At 35.6% G+C, this 18,945-nt stretch overlaps 1 protein-coding gene across 5 annotated transcripts in view; it reads right to left on the reverse strand.

The window, feature by feature from the left end:
- magi2b (membrane associated guanylate kinase, WW and PDZ domain containing 2b) overlaps positions 1 to 18,945 on the reverse strand; it is a 134,628-nt gene that overhangs the window by 2,141 nt on the left and 113,542 nt on the right. The window contains exons 20-24 of one of the 5 annotated variants that reach the window (XR_010893875.1): positions 17,259 to 17,451; positions 16,879 to 17,022; positions 14,153 to 14,291; positions 1,216 to 1,285; positions 873 to 1,136 (exon numbers count right to left, since the gene is read on the reverse strand). Coding sequence is in view for 3 of the 5 variants with exons in the window: in XM_067378982.1 (XP_067235083.1) it covers positions 10,786 to 10,842; positions 13,637 to 13,725; positions 14,153 to 14,291; positions 16,879 to 17,022; positions 17,259 to 17,451 (622 nt within the window). In the remaining 2 variants the exon portion in view is untranslated. Of the gene's footprint in view, positions 1 to 397; positions 1,137 to 1,215; positions 1,286 to 5,044; positions 7,066 to 9,078; positions 10,843 to 13,636; positions 13,726 to 14,152; positions 14,292 to 16,878; positions 17,023 to 17,258; positions 17,452 to 18,945 lie in introns of those variants that run through there. The other 4 variants (XR_010893874.1, XM_067378982.1, XM_067378981.1 and 1 more) reach the window with 4 other exon arrangements.

The raw sequence follows: 18,945 nt of genomic DNA on the forward strand, positions 1-18,945 counted from the left end.
CGCAAAAACAAAACAAAAATAACGACTTTACTCAACAAATTCGTCTGTCCTCTGCTACGCTATTTTCGTCGCAGCTTCCAAGTTCTACGTCCGAACGCTGGCTCATTATTGGCCGACGCTGTTCACGTGAGCAGCACGAGACATGCGTGTGATGCTGACGCACGAGCCGGCCAATAATGAGCCAGCGTTCGGACGTAAACACAAAAACGCAGCACTGCGCCAACTGTATTCTCGTCATTCATAATATTAACCACTGTAGTCACATTGACTATTTTAACAATGTTTTTACTATTCTGGTCAATCAATGTGGTAATTTCATTGCTTTCAAAGGATAAAAAAAAAAACATCGATATATCAAATCAAAATATCTTCATTTGTGTTCCAAAGATGAATGAAGGTCTTACAGGTGTGGATCGACATGAGGGTGAGTAATTAATGACACAAATCTCATTTTTGCATGAACTAACAGTTTAAGTTTTTTTAAGAAAGGCAGAGCTCGCAATAAAAAAGAGAAATTTGTATGAAAAGAGATAATTCCAAAAAATGACATTTATTCCCCTTCATATCATTCCAAACCCAAATGACTTTTGTCCTGGGAAAGTCTCTCACAAAGGAGACATTCTGAAGAACGTTCAACTCTCTTCTACACAACAATAGTTCTTATTTAATCATAAAGCTGTCAAGCTCCAAAAATACAAAAAAAGGATCATAAAAGTAAATATGACGACTCATTTGGACTACATTTATGGTGGTTTTTGAAGGTTGGAAGCTCCAGTCCCCTTTCAAATGATCTTTTTTTATGTTCCAGACAAGTTTTCAGCGACAAGGGTGAGTAAATGAAGTATCTTTTGTTAAAATGATCTGTAACAAACCTTTTGTGTGACTTCAGTCTTAAATTATGTGAAAAAAATCTCTCGAACAAGCTCAAGAGCCTCATCATCCACGTTAGGCTTCGACTGGCAGTTTAGTTTTGTACCGGTACTTTCTTCCACGCAGTGTCCATATGGCACAGTCTCTTGCTCGGCGATGTTTGAAACATATGTCCTGTCCTGTCCATCTGAGTCAGACGTGTCTTCATCTGTCTCCGGAATGATCATTGCCTCCTCTGTGGCTTGAACTGCATCTCTGGCACATGCCTACGATTCATAAGAGAAATGATAATAGCTCTGTGGCATAAATAATTCATTTATGCGAATCAAAATAAAATCCATTTACCTTATCATCCTTCAAAATACTGAGCGCTGTTTGCACGAGCTCCCTCTCGTTCATCCAATACGAGACGACACTGAGAAAGACATAGTTGGGCGAAAACAAGTTTTTATGAAACGTCCGTTCACATTATTAATAAGTGATATAGTGGTGGTCTCTACCTTCGTTGCGTCTTCGCTATCCGTTTAACGATAGTGTTTTCATGTGATTTCTTCTTTTCCGCTTCTTTATCTTTACTGCATTTAACGTCAGATTTCACCATCCACGGTGGAAGGTTTCGGTGTTTTTCAGACATTATGTAGTAGTTTAGGATTCATTTGTACAGAACCAGGCAAAAGAATGTGTTTTGAATATATGTTGTATAATGCGCCACCTTGTGGGCTGGAGAACAATATGTGGAGTGGCGTTTCTCAACGGGGGCGTTCAAAGGACAACTGGGGGCGCTGGAAGCAAAATCTTCGAAAGAGGGCCGTTAGGTGTAGCTGTAGTAGATCATACACCAATTATGCGACGAAAACGGCGTATCATTTCCATTACAACGACTGTAGCCGAAGTTCCAGTGAAATCAACTTAGCACGATATGTTTCTTTCTTGTTCTTGTTTACAATACGAATACTGTAGCTGTAGTTTGACGACTGGCTTCTACTTCATTAAAATTAATATGTGGTGCCATTGCTGACAGCATGAAATGGGAACTTTAAAGTTTCAATGCCAAATTCCTAAATATTCATTTTTATTTACATTGCTTTTTTTGCTCATTGGGAAACTAATGATAATGACTTCAACCGTCCAGTCAAATCAATTCTTTTATGTAGCATTCAGTAACATGCTTTTTAAGTGATATATTTTTTACGTTTATTATTATTCACCTATATGATAAATAATATGTATGCAGTGCTCCGTGTAAATGAGTACACCCCCTTTGAAAAGTATAAAATATCTCAATGAACACAAAAACAATTAAGTTTAATATAACATCTGTTTAACTTATAACATGAAAGTAAGGTTAATAATATAACTTAGATTACACATTTTTCAGTATTACTCAAATTATGGTGATGCATAAATGAGTACACACCACAACAAAAACTACTACATCTAGTACTTCATATGGCCTCCATGATTTTTAATGACAGCATCAAGTCTTCTAGGCATGGAATAAACAAATTGGCGACATTTTGCAACATCTATCTTTTTCCATTCTTCAAGAATGACCTCTTTTAGAGACTGGATGCTGGATGGAGAGTGATGCTCAACTTGTCTCTCCAGAATTCCCCATAGGTGTTTGATTGGGTTCAGATCAGGAGTAACTGAATCACTTTCACCCTGTTCTTCTTCAGAAATCCAACAGTGGCCTTAGATGTGTGTTTAGGATCAGTGTCATGTTGGAAAAGTGCACGACGACCAATGGCATGGAGTGATGGCAGCATCTTCTCTTTCAGTATAGAGCAGTACATCTGTGAATTCATGATGCCATCAATGAAACGACACCAGCAGCACTCATGCAGCCCCACATAAGGACACTGACACCACCATGTTTCACTGTAGGTACCAAGCAGTTTTCTTTGTATTCCTCACCTTTGTGACGCCATACAGTTTTGAAGCCATCAGCTCCAAAAACATTGATCTTGGTCTCATCACTCCAGAGTCGCTCTTCATCTTTGTCAGCATGAGCCCTGGCAAACTCTAGACGGGTTTTTTTGAGCCTGGGCTTTAGGAGAGGCTTCTTTCGTGGCCGGCACCCATGCACGCCATTCCTCTGCAGTGTACGCCGTATTGTGTCACAGGAAATAGTCACCCCAGTTTGGCTTTCTACTTCTTTAGATAACTGCAGTGAACTTGCATGCCGATTTTCTTCAAGAAATTAATTTCTTTTTTTTCAGGTCTTGTGACATTTCTCTTCCACGTAGTGCCATTGCTGAGAGCATGAAATGGGGAAGGTGTTTTAACACCCTTTTATAGTCCACTGTCTGCTGGACACCTGTGTAATGAATCATTAGACTCACCTGTGGTTGAATTCTTGTTAAATTAGACATTTGTAATGAAAAATTTGCTTTGCTCCAGAGACTTTCAGTGTGGATTTCTTAAAATATTTGAAAGAAGTGCTCACCAAGACTATTTATTTGATCAAAAACAAACAGTAATATTCTGAAATATCACAACAATTGCAACAGTTTTCTATTTGAATGTATTTTAAAATGTTGTCTTTTCCCTTGTTGAATGAAATTGACTGTATGCTATAACATGACCCAATACTCTTTTCCTGAAAACAAACAAACAAAAAACTGTAGGCATTCATGTAAAATCTACCTTCACACACACACACACACACACACACACACACACACACACACACACACACACACACACACACACACACACACACACACACAGCTGGGCTGATTACTTGCAAATTGTAGTCTGGCGTGATGAATACGATCTTCAACTAGATGGAACTGGATTAAATACTTTGACTGTTGCAATCCCAATCGGACTTATGTCCTGTAACGCTGCCCGAATCATAATCACGCACTGTTCGCTGTTAGCTAGAGGAGAACTGGCCCCCCGACTGAGCCTGGTTTCTCCCAAGGTTTTTTTTCCTCCATTTTTATCACCTGTTTGTCACCTGTTGGAGTTCGGGTTCCTTGCCGCTGTCGCCTTTGGCTTGCTTAGTTGAGGACACTTGATATTCAACAAAAAAAAAATAGTCCCTGAACAGCAATAGAAGTTACATTTGTTATGCCTCTAGATGGCAGCAAAGATTGCTGAGCAGTGTTGCCAAGTCCGTGGTTTGTCCCGTGGAATTAGGCTACTTTAACATTGTTGCCGCGGGCTGAAGCGACCCGAAATAACATGATAATTAGCCATTGGAATGCAAATTGTACCAAAAATGCAGATTTTACCCCTCGGAACACGATTTTTACAGAGGGACCCCCCAAAACGTGATTGGGTTAGTTTTGAGTAGCAATTGAGCGGGTTTTGTTGCGGAAAAAACCTGGCAACCCTGTTTATGAGCGAGTCACTCAGTCACAAAGACTTTTATAATGAAACTTGACAAGACGCAAATCACAAATGCTTTCACTAGCGCTGTCAAGTGTCAGCAGGGCACGGGAAACCCCATTAAAATGTTAAAAGGACAAGATCGCAGCTGATTTTTTATTATGAACATAGGACTGACCTGAAGGAAAATGCTAAATCTTAATGCAATCACTACACTCTGTCACACGATGTCTCTCTCACAATACTCTTCTACATAATGCAGTAAGCTTCAGTGAACAAATTCAGTAGAGACACGTTTCAACAAACATATGTATAAGTTGCTAAGACAGACGCAGAAACATTCGCATTCAGTGGCACAGCGATACTTACGTAACGCGGTCAGCTGTATGTTTTCGGGAATTTTACAACGGCTTCGAATGCGGCTCAACCAATCAGAATCAAACTGTCCTTTTTATAAAAATCAAATTACATGACAATTTTTTATTTATTAACGTTATCAAGATTACTCATTTGAATGTATTATGACTACTTTTTGATTACTATTTCTTGAGCTAACGTGTTTGTGTGATGTAATCACGAAATCCATAAAAAAATGCCAAATTTCTAAAGCGTATCTGATTATGAGCACACACATCCTTGTTTATTCTACTTTGTAATAAGATAATAAGGACCCCACAAAGTAATAAATACAAGTTCTCTCTCTCTCACACACACACACACACCATTTATATTCAAGTGTCACTTGTGTTTTTAATTATCTTTCAGTATGATGAATAACTGCTCACACAATCAGATGTGAGTAAATCAGAACTATAAAAAGAACTTCAGACCTTGTCAGAGTTTATTTAACAGTATATCAGAATATCATACAGGTAAACAAGATTTTAGCAAAATTTATTATATCCGTACTGTTGCATTTCATAAAAATATTTGATCACTTAGTCTTTGAAACTATCAATAATACATTAAACCATATTTATAGGAGTACAGCTGTACAAGGTAAATACACATCTAACACTAGACAGTAATATTGATCTGAATGGGCCCTGGTACGTGCCATCTTTCACAGATTCAATATTTTCCTCAGTAATATAAAATGTTTTTTTTTTTTCTTTGTCTTATTTTCACAGCAGGCAGGATACAGCTTCAAACAGTAAAAGCTATGAGCTGTGCAATAAATGCATCCACATTTTCCTTCACCGTTTCTCGCTGTCTGTCTCTCCATGTAAACAGCAGTTTTTTCTAGCACACTGCACCCAATGATGGAATCGATGGAGACTACAAATATTATGTGCTAGCTACAAAACCATCAGGGATATATGAACAGGGAGCATTTTTATTGTGGCACACATTACTAATATACACGATCTTGTTTCACTGCAAACAAAAAAATAAAAAAATAATAATGAATCATTATTTTCCTCGTTTTCCATCAAAAAACATCCTTAAAACAAGATGAATCTAGTTGATATTGTACATCTTGAAATAAGTTTTTTCAGGGGCCGTTTACACGACACTGTTTTTAACTAAAAACCTAAAACTTTTAATGCGTTTTGTTGGCCTGAAAACTCAAGCTTATGAAAACGGGTTTCAAAGTGCAAGTTTTTGAAAATGGTCTCCATGTAAACAAAACAAAAAAAAAGCGAATCTGTGAAAATGATGACGTCACACGCATGCGTATTACATGTTTAGTCTATAGTGTTTCATCGCCATCCAATGGCCTGCCAGTAGAATACAGCGTTTTTAGTCGATCCGTGTGAATGGGGATCGTTTTGACAACGGTGTCATCTGTACACAGAAAACTCGAAGGAAAAACTTCTTCGTTTTAAGCATTTCGTTGTCATGTAAACATACCCTTAATTCAAGATATACTGTTTTAAATGTGCACATTTCAAAAGTATGACAAATTTCCATTGAATTGGATTGAGTACTCTTTAAATGGTGTACATATGAATTAAGAATGCATCAAATTTATTAAAAATATTAATTATAATTCTTATAATTATTAAAAATAAATCCATCCATCATAAAAGTAATCCATACGACTCCATACTTCTGAAGCGAAGCGATTGGTTCTTGAAAGAAAAACTCATAGGTCACCTTTCCGCTGGAACTCGACTCTCTACTGAACGTGCTTTGTAGTGATTATAGTTCATTAAGTTTTAAATATGGATATTTTTCTTACAAAAAACTATCGCTTTACTTTAGAAGGCTTTTAATAAACCTCTGGAGTCGTATGGATTATTTTTATGATGGATGGATGCACTTTTTGGAGCTTCAAAAACTTGGACACTATTGAATGCCATTATAAATCTGGGTAGAGCCAGAACATTATTTAATATATCTCCGATTGTGTTCGTCTGAAAGAAGAAAGTCATATACACATAGGATAGCTTGAGGGTGAGTAAATCATGGGATAATTTTGGTTGAACTACTCCTTTAACTTGCTTTAAGGATGTTTATAAAATGTTACAGGAAAACGAGACAAAATACTGATTAAGAATTTTTCTCTCTTTTTTTGCAGTGTTGAGAAGTAGGAATGTGATAAGCTTAAATTGATATGCAACGCTTTCAATGCATCTCTTGACTCACTTTCCGTAGTTCAAGAAACCACTTGAAAATCTGGAATTACATTCCACATACCTCAAAAACAATTGAATTGGCACAGTTATCAGCCTGTGATCAGAATGACAGGTGCTGAGCAGCATAAGACAATTTCACAATTAAATGAATACAAAAAGAGGTGAAACACTGCATGGCATCGAACCGTCCCTCCACACTGTGAGATTCAATCACTGGAAATGTTTCTGTTGATCACTATCACCTTATGAAACGCATTAACACAGTCTCCTCCATCTAATGAAAAGGTCAGAATGATAGAGGTTTGGATAAAACAGTGTTTGCCGCAACAAACACAAAATCTTGATATATTATCTCCTTATTTTCTCATACCACTGTCCACATGTGCCAGATCAAAATTTTTGATCTTTATACATTTTCACTAACAAAACATTTTCACGACATCAGAAAAAAATTGGCAAAGTTTATCACCATTGAATCAAAGGTGAAAACAAAAGCTCAGCTCTTAAGATGTTTCAATTTTCTGTATGTAAAATGCATATTTCATACTGCTCTTTGTCCTGCCAGTAAGGCACTCTGCCCCATACAACTGGGTCCCACCCATTCATGCTAGAGAGACCCTGATCATGCCCATATCATTTAAAAAGACCCTTTTTCCTCGTCTCGGCTCCCAGCTGAACCTTAACCGTGTCTTAACCAGGTGTGAGTGTCGAGCGATAAACCAAAGTTCTGGATACAGATTAGCCAGTAATCATTTTCATGTTATGCTCGATGACCAATAAATGGCTGATATTAAAATTCCATACCATTTTGTTTAAATAAATGTAAAAATAAAACACTAAAAACTTAAAATAATTCATTTTAAATACTACAAATGAATTATAATGTACCGTATGAAAAAATAATATTTGCTAAAATCACATTTAACAGTGTTATTAATTATTTATAAATTTTAAGATTATCTTCGAGTGAGCGTTAGATGATGGCAAGAGAAATCTAAAATGTAAAAATGGGAAATGAGCAGGCAAAGTTAAATATCTAACTGGTATAGTGCCAAAATCTTGCGCCAGGATTTTATATGAAGAAAGTAAATGGAGTCAACTGATTTCATGTCCACTTTGCCATAACTAAGTGCAATTGTAACAAGTGGCATGATTGTAACAATTTTGCCAAGTTCTACAAAAAATTCTATGGTGACGTTTCATTTACATGTATACCCTTCCATAATTACATCTTATTGGTCCAGAATCCTCACTGACATGTATGTAGCCCCAGCCATAATTGCATCTCATTGGTCTAAAATCTACATTTACATGTATGTAGCCCCGCCCATTGTTACATTATAAAAAAAATCCACATTGACATGTATGTAGCCCCACCCATAATTATATTGTATTAGTCTAAAATCCACATTTACGCATGTAGCCCGCCCACAATTACATCTTATTGGTCTAAAATCCGCATTTACGTATGTGTAGCCCCGCCCATAATTATCTCTCATTGGTCTAAAATTCTACAGTGATGTGTATGTAGCCCCACCCATAATTGTATTAGTCTTATTGGTCCAAAATCCACATTTACGTGCATGTAGCCCCGCCCATTATTACATCCCATTAATCTACAACCCACATTGATGTGTATGTAGCCCCACCCATTTTTACATCTCATTAGTCTAAAATCCTCACTGACATGTATCCCCACCCATAATTGTATTAGTCTAAAATCCACATTTATGCATGTAGCCCCGCCCACAATTACATCTTATTGGTCCAAAATCCACATTTACGTGCATGTAGCCCCGCCCATTATTACATCCCATTGATCTACAATCCACATTGATGTGTATGTAGCCCCACCCATAATTGTATTAGTCTTATTGGTCCAAAATCCACATTTACGTGCATGTAGCCCCGCCCATTATTACATCCCATTGATCTACAATCCACATTGATGTGTATGTAGCCCCACCCATAATTGTATTAGTCTAAAATCCACATTTACGTGCATGTAGCCCCGCCCATTATGACATCCCATTGGTCTAAAATCCACATTTACGTGCATGTAGCCCCGCCCGTTATGACATCCCATTGATCTACAATCCACATTGATGTGTATGTAGCCCCACCCATAATTGTATTAGTCTAAAATCCACATTTACGTGCATGTAGCCCCGCCCATTATGACATCCCATTGGTCTAAAATCCACATTTACGTGCATGTAGCCCCGCCCATTATTACATCCCATTGATCTACAATCCACATTGATGTGTATGTAGCCCCACCCATAATTGTATTAGTCTAAAATCCACATTTACGTGCATGTAGCCCCGCCCGTTATGACATCCCATTGGTCTACAATCCACATTTACATGCATGTAGCCCCGCCCATTATGACATCCCATTGATCTACAATCAACATTAATGTGTATGTAGCCCCACCCATAATTGTATTAGTCTAAAATCCACATTTACATGTAGCCCCGCCCATTATGACATCCCATTGGTCTAAAATCCACATTTACGTGCATGTAGCCCCGCCCATTATGACATCCCATTGGTCAAAAATCCACATTTATGTGCGTGTAGCCCCACCCATTATTACATCCCATTAATCAAAAATCCACATTTACATGTGTGTAGCCCCGCCCATTATTACATCCCATTAATCAAAAATCCACATTTATGTGTGTAGCCCCACCCATTATTACATCTTATTGGTCTAAAATCCATATTTACAGGTAAGTAGCTCAATTCATAATTACATATTATTGGTCCAAAATCCATATTGCTGTTGATTACACATCAAATACATTCTCACTAGATATTTTTGAGCTATTTTTCACATTTGGAGCAAACAGCCAAATTATGTCTTGTCGCACTTGGTTAAGACACGGTGAAAGACTACAGGTCTCCTGGTCTCAAACCAAACTGCCCTGAAAAACTCCCTCCTTTTTTAATTAGCTCTGCTAATTAGCTCCAATGAACTACGGAGCCATCAGGGACATGGGAATGAAGCTTGTGAGGTGTAAGATGGCACCCCAGATCCACAGTGGTGGCACACAGTACAGGGCCAGGAATGATGCACTGAGGCTTCGGAAACATCTGCAGTCCTGCTTCAGTTCAGTTCAACCATACTAATGAAACATATTGTCTTGGGTTCTAAAGGGATACGTCCATGCGGCAGATTTGGCGGTTGATATGCATTTACCTCCTATAACTCAGCACGAATGGGTAGGCAAGATACTTTACCTTGTATCTCTCCATCATGGCGGCCTCCTTTTATATTTACTGTCAGTGTTTCACAATGTCTATGGTGACGTTTTTTTTCCCATCAGACATATAACGAAACTCAATACTAAAACGTTGAAGTTCTCAACTCAGAACTTGTTTGTGTGTTTCTTCAGGAATCTCTTTTCATGCTACACATATATTTGCGATATTTGACCCCCAGTATCGCTAGAGGCTTGTTCTGAACATCTTGAAATGATACAAAAAATAAACAACCTCTACATGATAAACAAATAAAGAGAGCTTAGGTCCACAGGAAGGAAGAACGAGGCGTCAAAAGTTCAGCTCGTTCCCCTGCAAGAAGTTTCCGCTCTGGATCCAGAATTAAACAGCGAGAGGGCGAGCCATGCGTCTTTGGCTGCCGTTCATCTGGATCGTCCAGAAAAACAGAAAACAAACTTGGATCAGCGACTATATGAAAAGCAAGTTGGATGCGACAATCCATTTGAGGTTGATGTGTCTCCATCTGTTCTTAATATTTTCGACTTTTATGATCCATCTTCTCTGTTTTTTAGGCTGTTCAAATCACAGCTCTTACAGGTGGACCTGCCACCCTTTGTTCCGCGGGCGAAGCCCCACAAAACTGACCATGAGGGGTGCCGTGATTGGTCCAGACTGTCACAGAATGCCACTGAAAGTTCAGGGTTTTGAGGCTGGATGAGATGACGGGTGACGGCGAAGGGCAAGTGTCAGGCTAGCGGGGTGAGACTACTTCCGACAAGGCAGGGGCGGCTGGAGAGACAGCACTCCGGGAGGCGGCACTGTCTACCAGGAAACACAAAGAACCTGTGAATCACCCGATACACCTGACTGCACATCAAGGTCACTGCCAATGGACACAACAGAAGTGTTGGGGAGCATTTCCAGTACAAGCTAATTTAGCGTAACCGGTAAAGTAACAATCGGATCCCTCATCCGTAATGTTGGTAAGTTTGATTCATTTTAGTGAATTGGTTCATTTTGATGGTTTATGTAATGAACTTCCTTCCAAATATTTTATGAAATATTGCATTCATCACTGTATTTTCAACTTATTACATATAGAGATATGTATATATATATATATATATATATATATATATATAGAGATATATATATATATATATATATATATATATATATATATATATATATATATATATATATATATATATATATATATATATATATATATATATATATATATATATATATATATATATATATATATATATAAAATTTTAAAAATTATAAAAATTAGTGCTGTCAAACGCATCCAAAATAAAAGTTTGTTTACATAATATGTGTACTGTGTATATTTATGTATATATAAATACACACACATACATGTAGTTATACGAAAGTGTAAAAAAAAAAAAACATAATGGAGATATAATTAATTTTGAAGTTTTATTAAGTGTTAACAATGAGATTATGTGGTTTTTATAATCAATTAACACTGCTTTTGTCAATTCTTTTACAAGATGTACAAAATTTGTCCCCCCAAAAAAGTCATTTGGTTTAACCAAAATTTCGGTTTTACCGAATGACACTTTTGGTTATTCCGAATGATGATATTTTCAAACAATGCTAACAGGCTGATATCTAGCAGAAGTACAATCAAACATTTTATATTTAGTACAAGTTTTTAAAATATTACAACATTTTCCATGTTTTATAGCGGTTGTACCGAATGACCTGATGTTTCAGGACATGCGTATGAACAAGTGAAAAAAATAATTTTTCAAATAGTTAAGATAGAGTTAGTTACTTTGCTTCATGATCATGTGGTCCTTTGCAGGTGTCTGAATGATGTCACATCCTGTCACATGATACTGACCGCATGACTTGATCCAAAATTGTCCCTTTATATTGGTTACTCCGAATGACATCAATGAAATTCATTTTTCCAGACATTTTTTCTCATAACAAAGCAACGACTTCTACACATAATTTTAATATCATTTTGCACTATGTTGATCTATGATGTTATAAAATCATGTCAGAATAAAAAAAAAATTACATTTATTACATTTTAAGATATTTTAATCACAAATGAAATGGCTGTATTGGCCTTTGGACGGTTAAACCAAATGACCTTTTGACACTTCAAAATCTTTAAAATACCTTTAAAAGTAGCAAAAATATAATGTTTGTGTATTTATATATACATAATAAATCACGATTAATCGTTTGACAGAATTAATAAAAATGTATATAAATAATAAACATACATATGTATTATGAATGGCCAAACAATAAATAATTCTATGAAATCTGAATTGAAATTATAGATCCTAAATGAAGTTATCTAAATATAAATCTGAAAATATAGTTATAACTCTGATATATGAATTCTGATATAATAATAACTGATTTATAAACTACAAATATATACAGTAAATGCAAATCTAAATATAAATGTAAATAATTTATATGTAGTTATAAATCTGAAAATATAAATTCTGAATATATGTATATATATGAATATATGTATATGTATATATATATATATATATATATATATATATATATATATATATATATATATATATATATATATATATATATATATATATATATATATATATATGTATATATATGTATATGTATATATATGTATATATAATATATATGTACTGTATATGAATATATAGTTATAACTCTGATATATAAATGCAAATCAAAAATATAAATATAATTCCGGTCCCACTTTATATTAAGTGGCCTTAACTACTATGTACTTTCATTTAAATTAATCATTTGATACAATGCACTTATTGTGTACATACATGTTTTTACATTGTACTTATATTTTAAAAACACCTGCATGTAATTACATTTATAATTACACTGTTGACCCATCCCTTACACCTTACTCCTACCCTTAAACCTACCCATACCACCAAACCTGTCCCTAACCGTATCCACCTCAAAAGCAGCAAACGTGTTTTTCAATTCAATATGAACCCAATAAGTACATTGTACTTATTTTTTGCTGCAAGTACATAGTAGTTAAGGCCACTTAATATAAAGTGGGACCATAATTCCAAATAAATAATAAATTAAACTTCTAAGTGCATACAGTAAATACAAATCTAAATATAAATCATTTATATATGTAGTTATATGTCTGAAATGATGCATGCAGATCTGAATATATAGTTATAATTCTGAATATATGAATGCAAATCATCAATATATCTATGTAAATCTGAATACATATAGTTAGAACTCCTGAATATATAAATAAATTCTGAATGTATATTTTTGAATCCTGAATATGAAAAATGTAAATCCAACTAATCTTCTAGTCATATATTTAAAACTTATTGTAGTTTAACTACTTTAACACTTCCATCAGTTACAAAGTAGCTTCCCCAACACTGTCATACGCTTACATGCACACAGCAACACAAAACTACACACAAACACACTTTGGGACCAATCACAGTCTAGTTAAAAATACTCAGACATGCAACGTATGCTATTGTGTCAATGCCAACAGAAACAGAAACAGAGAGAAAATCTACAGATATAGAAGAAACGCAAGCAGAAAGACGTGCAGGATGCCACGAACCGTGTCTTTAGTGTGTCCCATTATGAAGAAATAGGGTGAGGCTAGAGTGTCGCTTTTCATGCACATGGAAAGGTTGGTAGGTACCATCCCTACAGGACAGGAAGTAAAAGACTGAACTATTGCATTGCACAGAAGAGTTAGAAAAACAGAGCAGCTGATAGGAGAGGAGTTAAGACAACACTGGTTACAGGCTACCAGACGTTTCATCACTAAATGAAAGTTCACTGAAAGGTTTAATTGATATAGTGAGTCATCAAAGGCTTTTAAGCTTTTAACAGAAAGCTTTCAGCTAAAGCAAACCGTCAAGATCACAGTGTACCACTTGAGCGATTGTTCCCCGGTGCACTCCAATAAGCACATTTATGTGCATTCGCTCTATTATTTTGGCCAAAATCAGCAGGTTTTTTAATTTTACAACATGATTATGAATTCTACGTTCGTCTGAAAAGTTGCTAATGGCTATAAAACTTTTCTTTTTAATTGAACAGCATTGGCTGTGTGTATTTAGATACCCACCATATTCCGGTACCTGTCCCGTGCCCCTCTTCAACAGCAGACGCACTCGACGACCACCGGCCTTGATGAGCTCGATGGCACGGGCGTGACTCATGTCTCTCGTACTCTCGCCGTTAATTTCAATAATCTGATCTCCAACCTGTGGACATGAGGAAAATCAGGAGGGATATTTTGAGTCAGGATCTTGTATCACCCTGAAGGTGTTTGCTGTATGATAAATGACCAATCAGAATGAAGTATTCCAGAGAGTTGTGGAATAAGTGCAAATGGGCCAATGACGTGATGCATCACTTTTTTGTCCAAAGGCCTTAATAATAATAAAAAAACAAAGATAAGACATCCAAAGTACAGTTGTGGTCAAAATTATTGGCACCCTTGATAAATATGATCAAAGATAAATCTGCATTGTTTATCCTTTTGATCTTTAATTCATAAAATTGAAGGAAAAGAATTAAAAGTGGGGGGACAACATCTCCAAAACATGTTGTCACCCTTTTATTCAAGACTTTTTGCAACTCTTTTTTGCCAAGATAACAGCTCTGGGTCTTCACCTATAATGCCTGAGTTTGGAGAACACCTGACGAGATCAGAGATCATTCCTTCATGCAGAATCCCTCCAGATCCTTCAGATTCCAGGTCCATGCTGGTGCTTCTTCTCTTCAGTTCACTTCACTCATTTTCTTTAGGGTTCAGGTCAGGGGACTGGGACGGCATAGCAGAAGCTTCATTTTGTGCTCAGAGAACACATTTTTGTGCTGGTTTTGATGTTTGTTTTGGATCATTGTCCTGATGGAAGATCCAACCACGGACCATTACTGGATTTCTAGCAGAAGCAGTAGGTTTTGTTTTTTTATCTGTTGGTATTTGATAGAATCCATGAAGCCATGTATCTGAACAAGATGTCCAGGTCCTCCAGCAGAAAAATAGGCCCACAATATTAAAGACCCAGCAGTATATTTAACGTTGGCATGGGGTACTTTTTATCCATGTGTGCACCAAATCCATCTGGTGGGTTTGCTGCCAAAAAGCTCTTTTTTTAGTTTCATCTGACCACAGAAGCCGGTCCCGTTTGAAGTTCCAGTCTTGACTGACAACTGAATATACTAGAGATTGATTCTGGATGAGAGCAAAGGATTTTTCTTGAAACCCTCCCGAACATCTTGTGGGAATGTAGGTGCTGTTTGAACATTTTTTTTAGGCTTTCTGAGACTCAAGACTCAACTAATCTCTGCAATTCTCCAGCTGTGATCCTTGGAGAGTCTTTGTTCACTCAAACTCTCCTCCTCACTTCACATTAGGACGATTTAGACACGCGTCCTCTTCCAGGCAGATTTGTAACATGTTTAGTTGATTTGAACTTCTTAATTATTGCACTGATAGTGGAAATGGGGATTTTCAATGCTTTAGCTATTTTCTTACAGCCACTTTCGATTTTGTGAAGCTCGACAATCTTTTTTACTCATAAAAAAATTCTAGGGGTGCCAATAATTGTGGCCAATGTGTTTTGGAGAAAAACATTTATTTCATAATGTGATTTCCCCCCCACTTTCAATTCTTTTCCTTCAATGAAAGGTTAGATTTTTGCTCATTTTATGAATTAAAGATCAGATTATTATTATTATTATCATATTATTTTTACTGTCATCTTTGATCATATTTATCAAGGGTGCCAATAATTCTGACCACAACTGCATGTAAGGTAGTACAACTAGAACTCTTTTATTGAATCCAAAAGGTTTTAATTTTATTTTGCTACATATAAAGGTATTTTAAAGATTTTTTATGTGTCAAAAGGTCATTTGGTTTAACCATCCAAAGGCCAATACAGCCATTTTATTTGTGATTAAAATATCTTAAAATGTAATACATTTCGGTAAAACCGAATGACTTTTTTGGTGACAAACTTTGTACATCTTGTAAAAGAATTGACAAAAGCAGTGTTAATTGATTATAAAAACCACATAATGTCATTGTTAACACTTAATAAAACTTCAAAATTAATTATATCTCCATTATGTTTTTTTGCACTTTTAAAAACCTTATTCATCAATGACCTAAATACACTACCGTTCAAAAGTTTGGGGTCGGTTCCATTTTTTTTTATATATCTCTTAGTCTCTTCAGCTCAAAGCTGTATTTATTTGATCAAAACACAGTAAAAAGTTGTGAAATAATATTACAATTACAAATAATTGATTACTATTTTAATATATTTTAAAATGTGATTTATTCCTTTGATGGCAAAGCTGAATTTTCAGCATCATTACTCCAGTCTTCAGTGTCACATGATCCTTCAGAAATCATTATAATATGCTGATTTGGTGCTTAAGAAACATTTCTTATTATTATCAACATTGAAAACAAATGTGCTGCTTAATATGCTTTATACATTTTTTCTTTGATGAATAGGAAATTCAAAAGAACAGAATCTAATTTAAATAAAAACTGTAACATTATAAATGTCTTCACTCTCACTTTTGATCAATTTAATGCATCCTTGCTGAATAAAAGTATTAATTTCTTTAAACAAATAAATAAATCTAACTGACCCCAAAATTTTGACCTAAAATAATATAATTTTACATAAAAGCATTTTTTACAAAGGGTGAAATGTTCAAAATAGTTTTAGTGTGAGACTCTGATTTATAAAAGTGCAATTATCAAAGCCTTTTCCATCTAACAGTTTGAACTGATAATCTCAGGATGTGTCTGAAGAGTTTTCTCACCCTCATTCTGCCGTTGCGGATCGCAGGTCCGTCCTCAGCCAGTCTCAGCACAAACAGGTCCATCTTATATTCCCGTCCTCCGCGAATACTAAAGCCAAATCCCTTCACACTTTTCTCCAGTTCCACAGTGAAATAGTCATAGTCCTGGAAAAAGAAATAAAAATTAAATAAATAAAAAAATCTAAGTGTGGCACGTTTAAGACAACCCCCACATTTGGCTTTTATTTAGCTTTTATCTAATTTAAATGAAGTTACATTTAATATTAATTTATATTTATTTTATTTATTAATATATATATATATATATATATATATATATGATGTCAAGTAGATAAGTCATGTCAAGTAATATTTTAATGTAATAAAGTGAGCAGTTTCACCTGTGGTCTGTAATCAGCGATGGAGTGTTGTCTGTAGTCTATCAGTGCAGGTGGGTGTCTGTACTCCATGGTGGGTGGCTGTCTATAGTCTGCTACAGGTGGATGTCTGTAGTCCACCGGGGGCTGTCTGTAGTCCGTGTATGCAGCTTGGCAGATATCGGGTTTAACATCCTGCCTGGCTTTTACTTCCGACCTATAGTTACCAACAAGGTCAAATGAAGTGATCCTGTCCCACAATTCTACAGGCTGAATAACTTCAGCTACACATTTCCCACAGAACTCAAGTTCAATCCACTTAAACTCTCTGGAAATGTTGCTTTAAATACTTTTATGTCCTATGTACAATAAAAACAACATATTTTACATCTAGCAGTGACCTTTTCTTCTCTCTGACCATGTGACCAGGGCTTTGCTCATGGGCCATATTTATCAAGTCTCAGTTCCCATCTTTCACAATGCATAAATCAGAGCAGTCTTGAGCCAACCCTGGGAAAAAAATGTGCAAACCCTGCCTGAGAGGAGAAGCATGTATTATTGAAGAGGTAAATAATTTATCATGAAGTGTTAAGTGATGTTACTCAGGCTGGTGTGAGAGAAAGACAGCAGGAGTTCGAAGTGTTATGTGAGACTGCCCAAGGCAACTGGGTTGAGCACAAAGACTACCTGAGAGAAGCCCTTAAACAAATGTGGACATGTGGACAAAAAACAGGAATAAAATCAAGAGATTTGGATGTGTCAGTCTCTTGAAGTATGTCAAGAACATGCTCGACTCGTTTCACCCAAATAAGTCAAAAGTAAAAATATGATTTTATTAATTAAAAAACGTTTTAATAACATTTTAATAACACTTTAATTAATTTATATCTTGCAAACAATGGAACGTGTTTTTTGTACCAATGAAGATTTCTTGCATTGAAATATAAAAAATTAAATATAATTTGTCCAAAAAAGCAATAATGAAAAACAATATTAGATATTGTTTAAATTGTAAACTAAATTGTAACTATTTATATTTTTAAAAATCAATGTCATTTTTATTGGAAAATATTACATATAATTACATAATTCAAAAGTAAAACATCTGGATGAATTATGGTCATATGAATTTGGGAAGAAAAGTGCACAATTGTGATGAAAATAATGTTATCATGGAAAAAAAAAAATCTTGGTATAAAAATATATAAATACAACCTTTGTTTTCTTTATGCAATATAAATATAATGTGCTGTGATTAAACTGGCAAAAAAAACTACAACATAAAAACAGTCAGATAGTCAGATGGATGGATGGATGGATAAATTGATGTATAAATGGATGGGTGGATAGATAAATGGATGGATGGATGTATAAATGGAGGGATGGGTGGATGGATAAATGGAGGGATGGGTGGATAGATAAACGGATGTATGGATGGATGTATAAATGGAGGAATGGGTGGATAGATAAATGGATGGATGGATGTATAAATGGAGGGATGGGTGGATAGATAAATGGATGGATGGATGTATAAATGGAGGGATGGGTGGATAGATAAATGTATGGATGGATGTATAAATGGAGGGATGGGTGGATAGATAAATGGATGGATGGATGTATAAATGGAGGGATGGGTGGATGGATAAATGGATGGATGGATGGATGTATAAATGGAGGGATGGGTGGATGGATAGATGGATGGAGGGATGGG

This window comes from Chanodichthys erythropterus, chromosome 24 (genome assembly GCF_024489055.1).
Source record: "Chanodichthys erythropterus isolate Z2021 chromosome 24, ASM2448905v1, whole genome shotgun sequence".
NCBI classification, from domain to species: Eukaryota; Metazoa; Chordata; class Actinopteri; order Cypriniformes; family Xenocyprididae; genus Chanodichthys; species Chanodichthys erythropterus.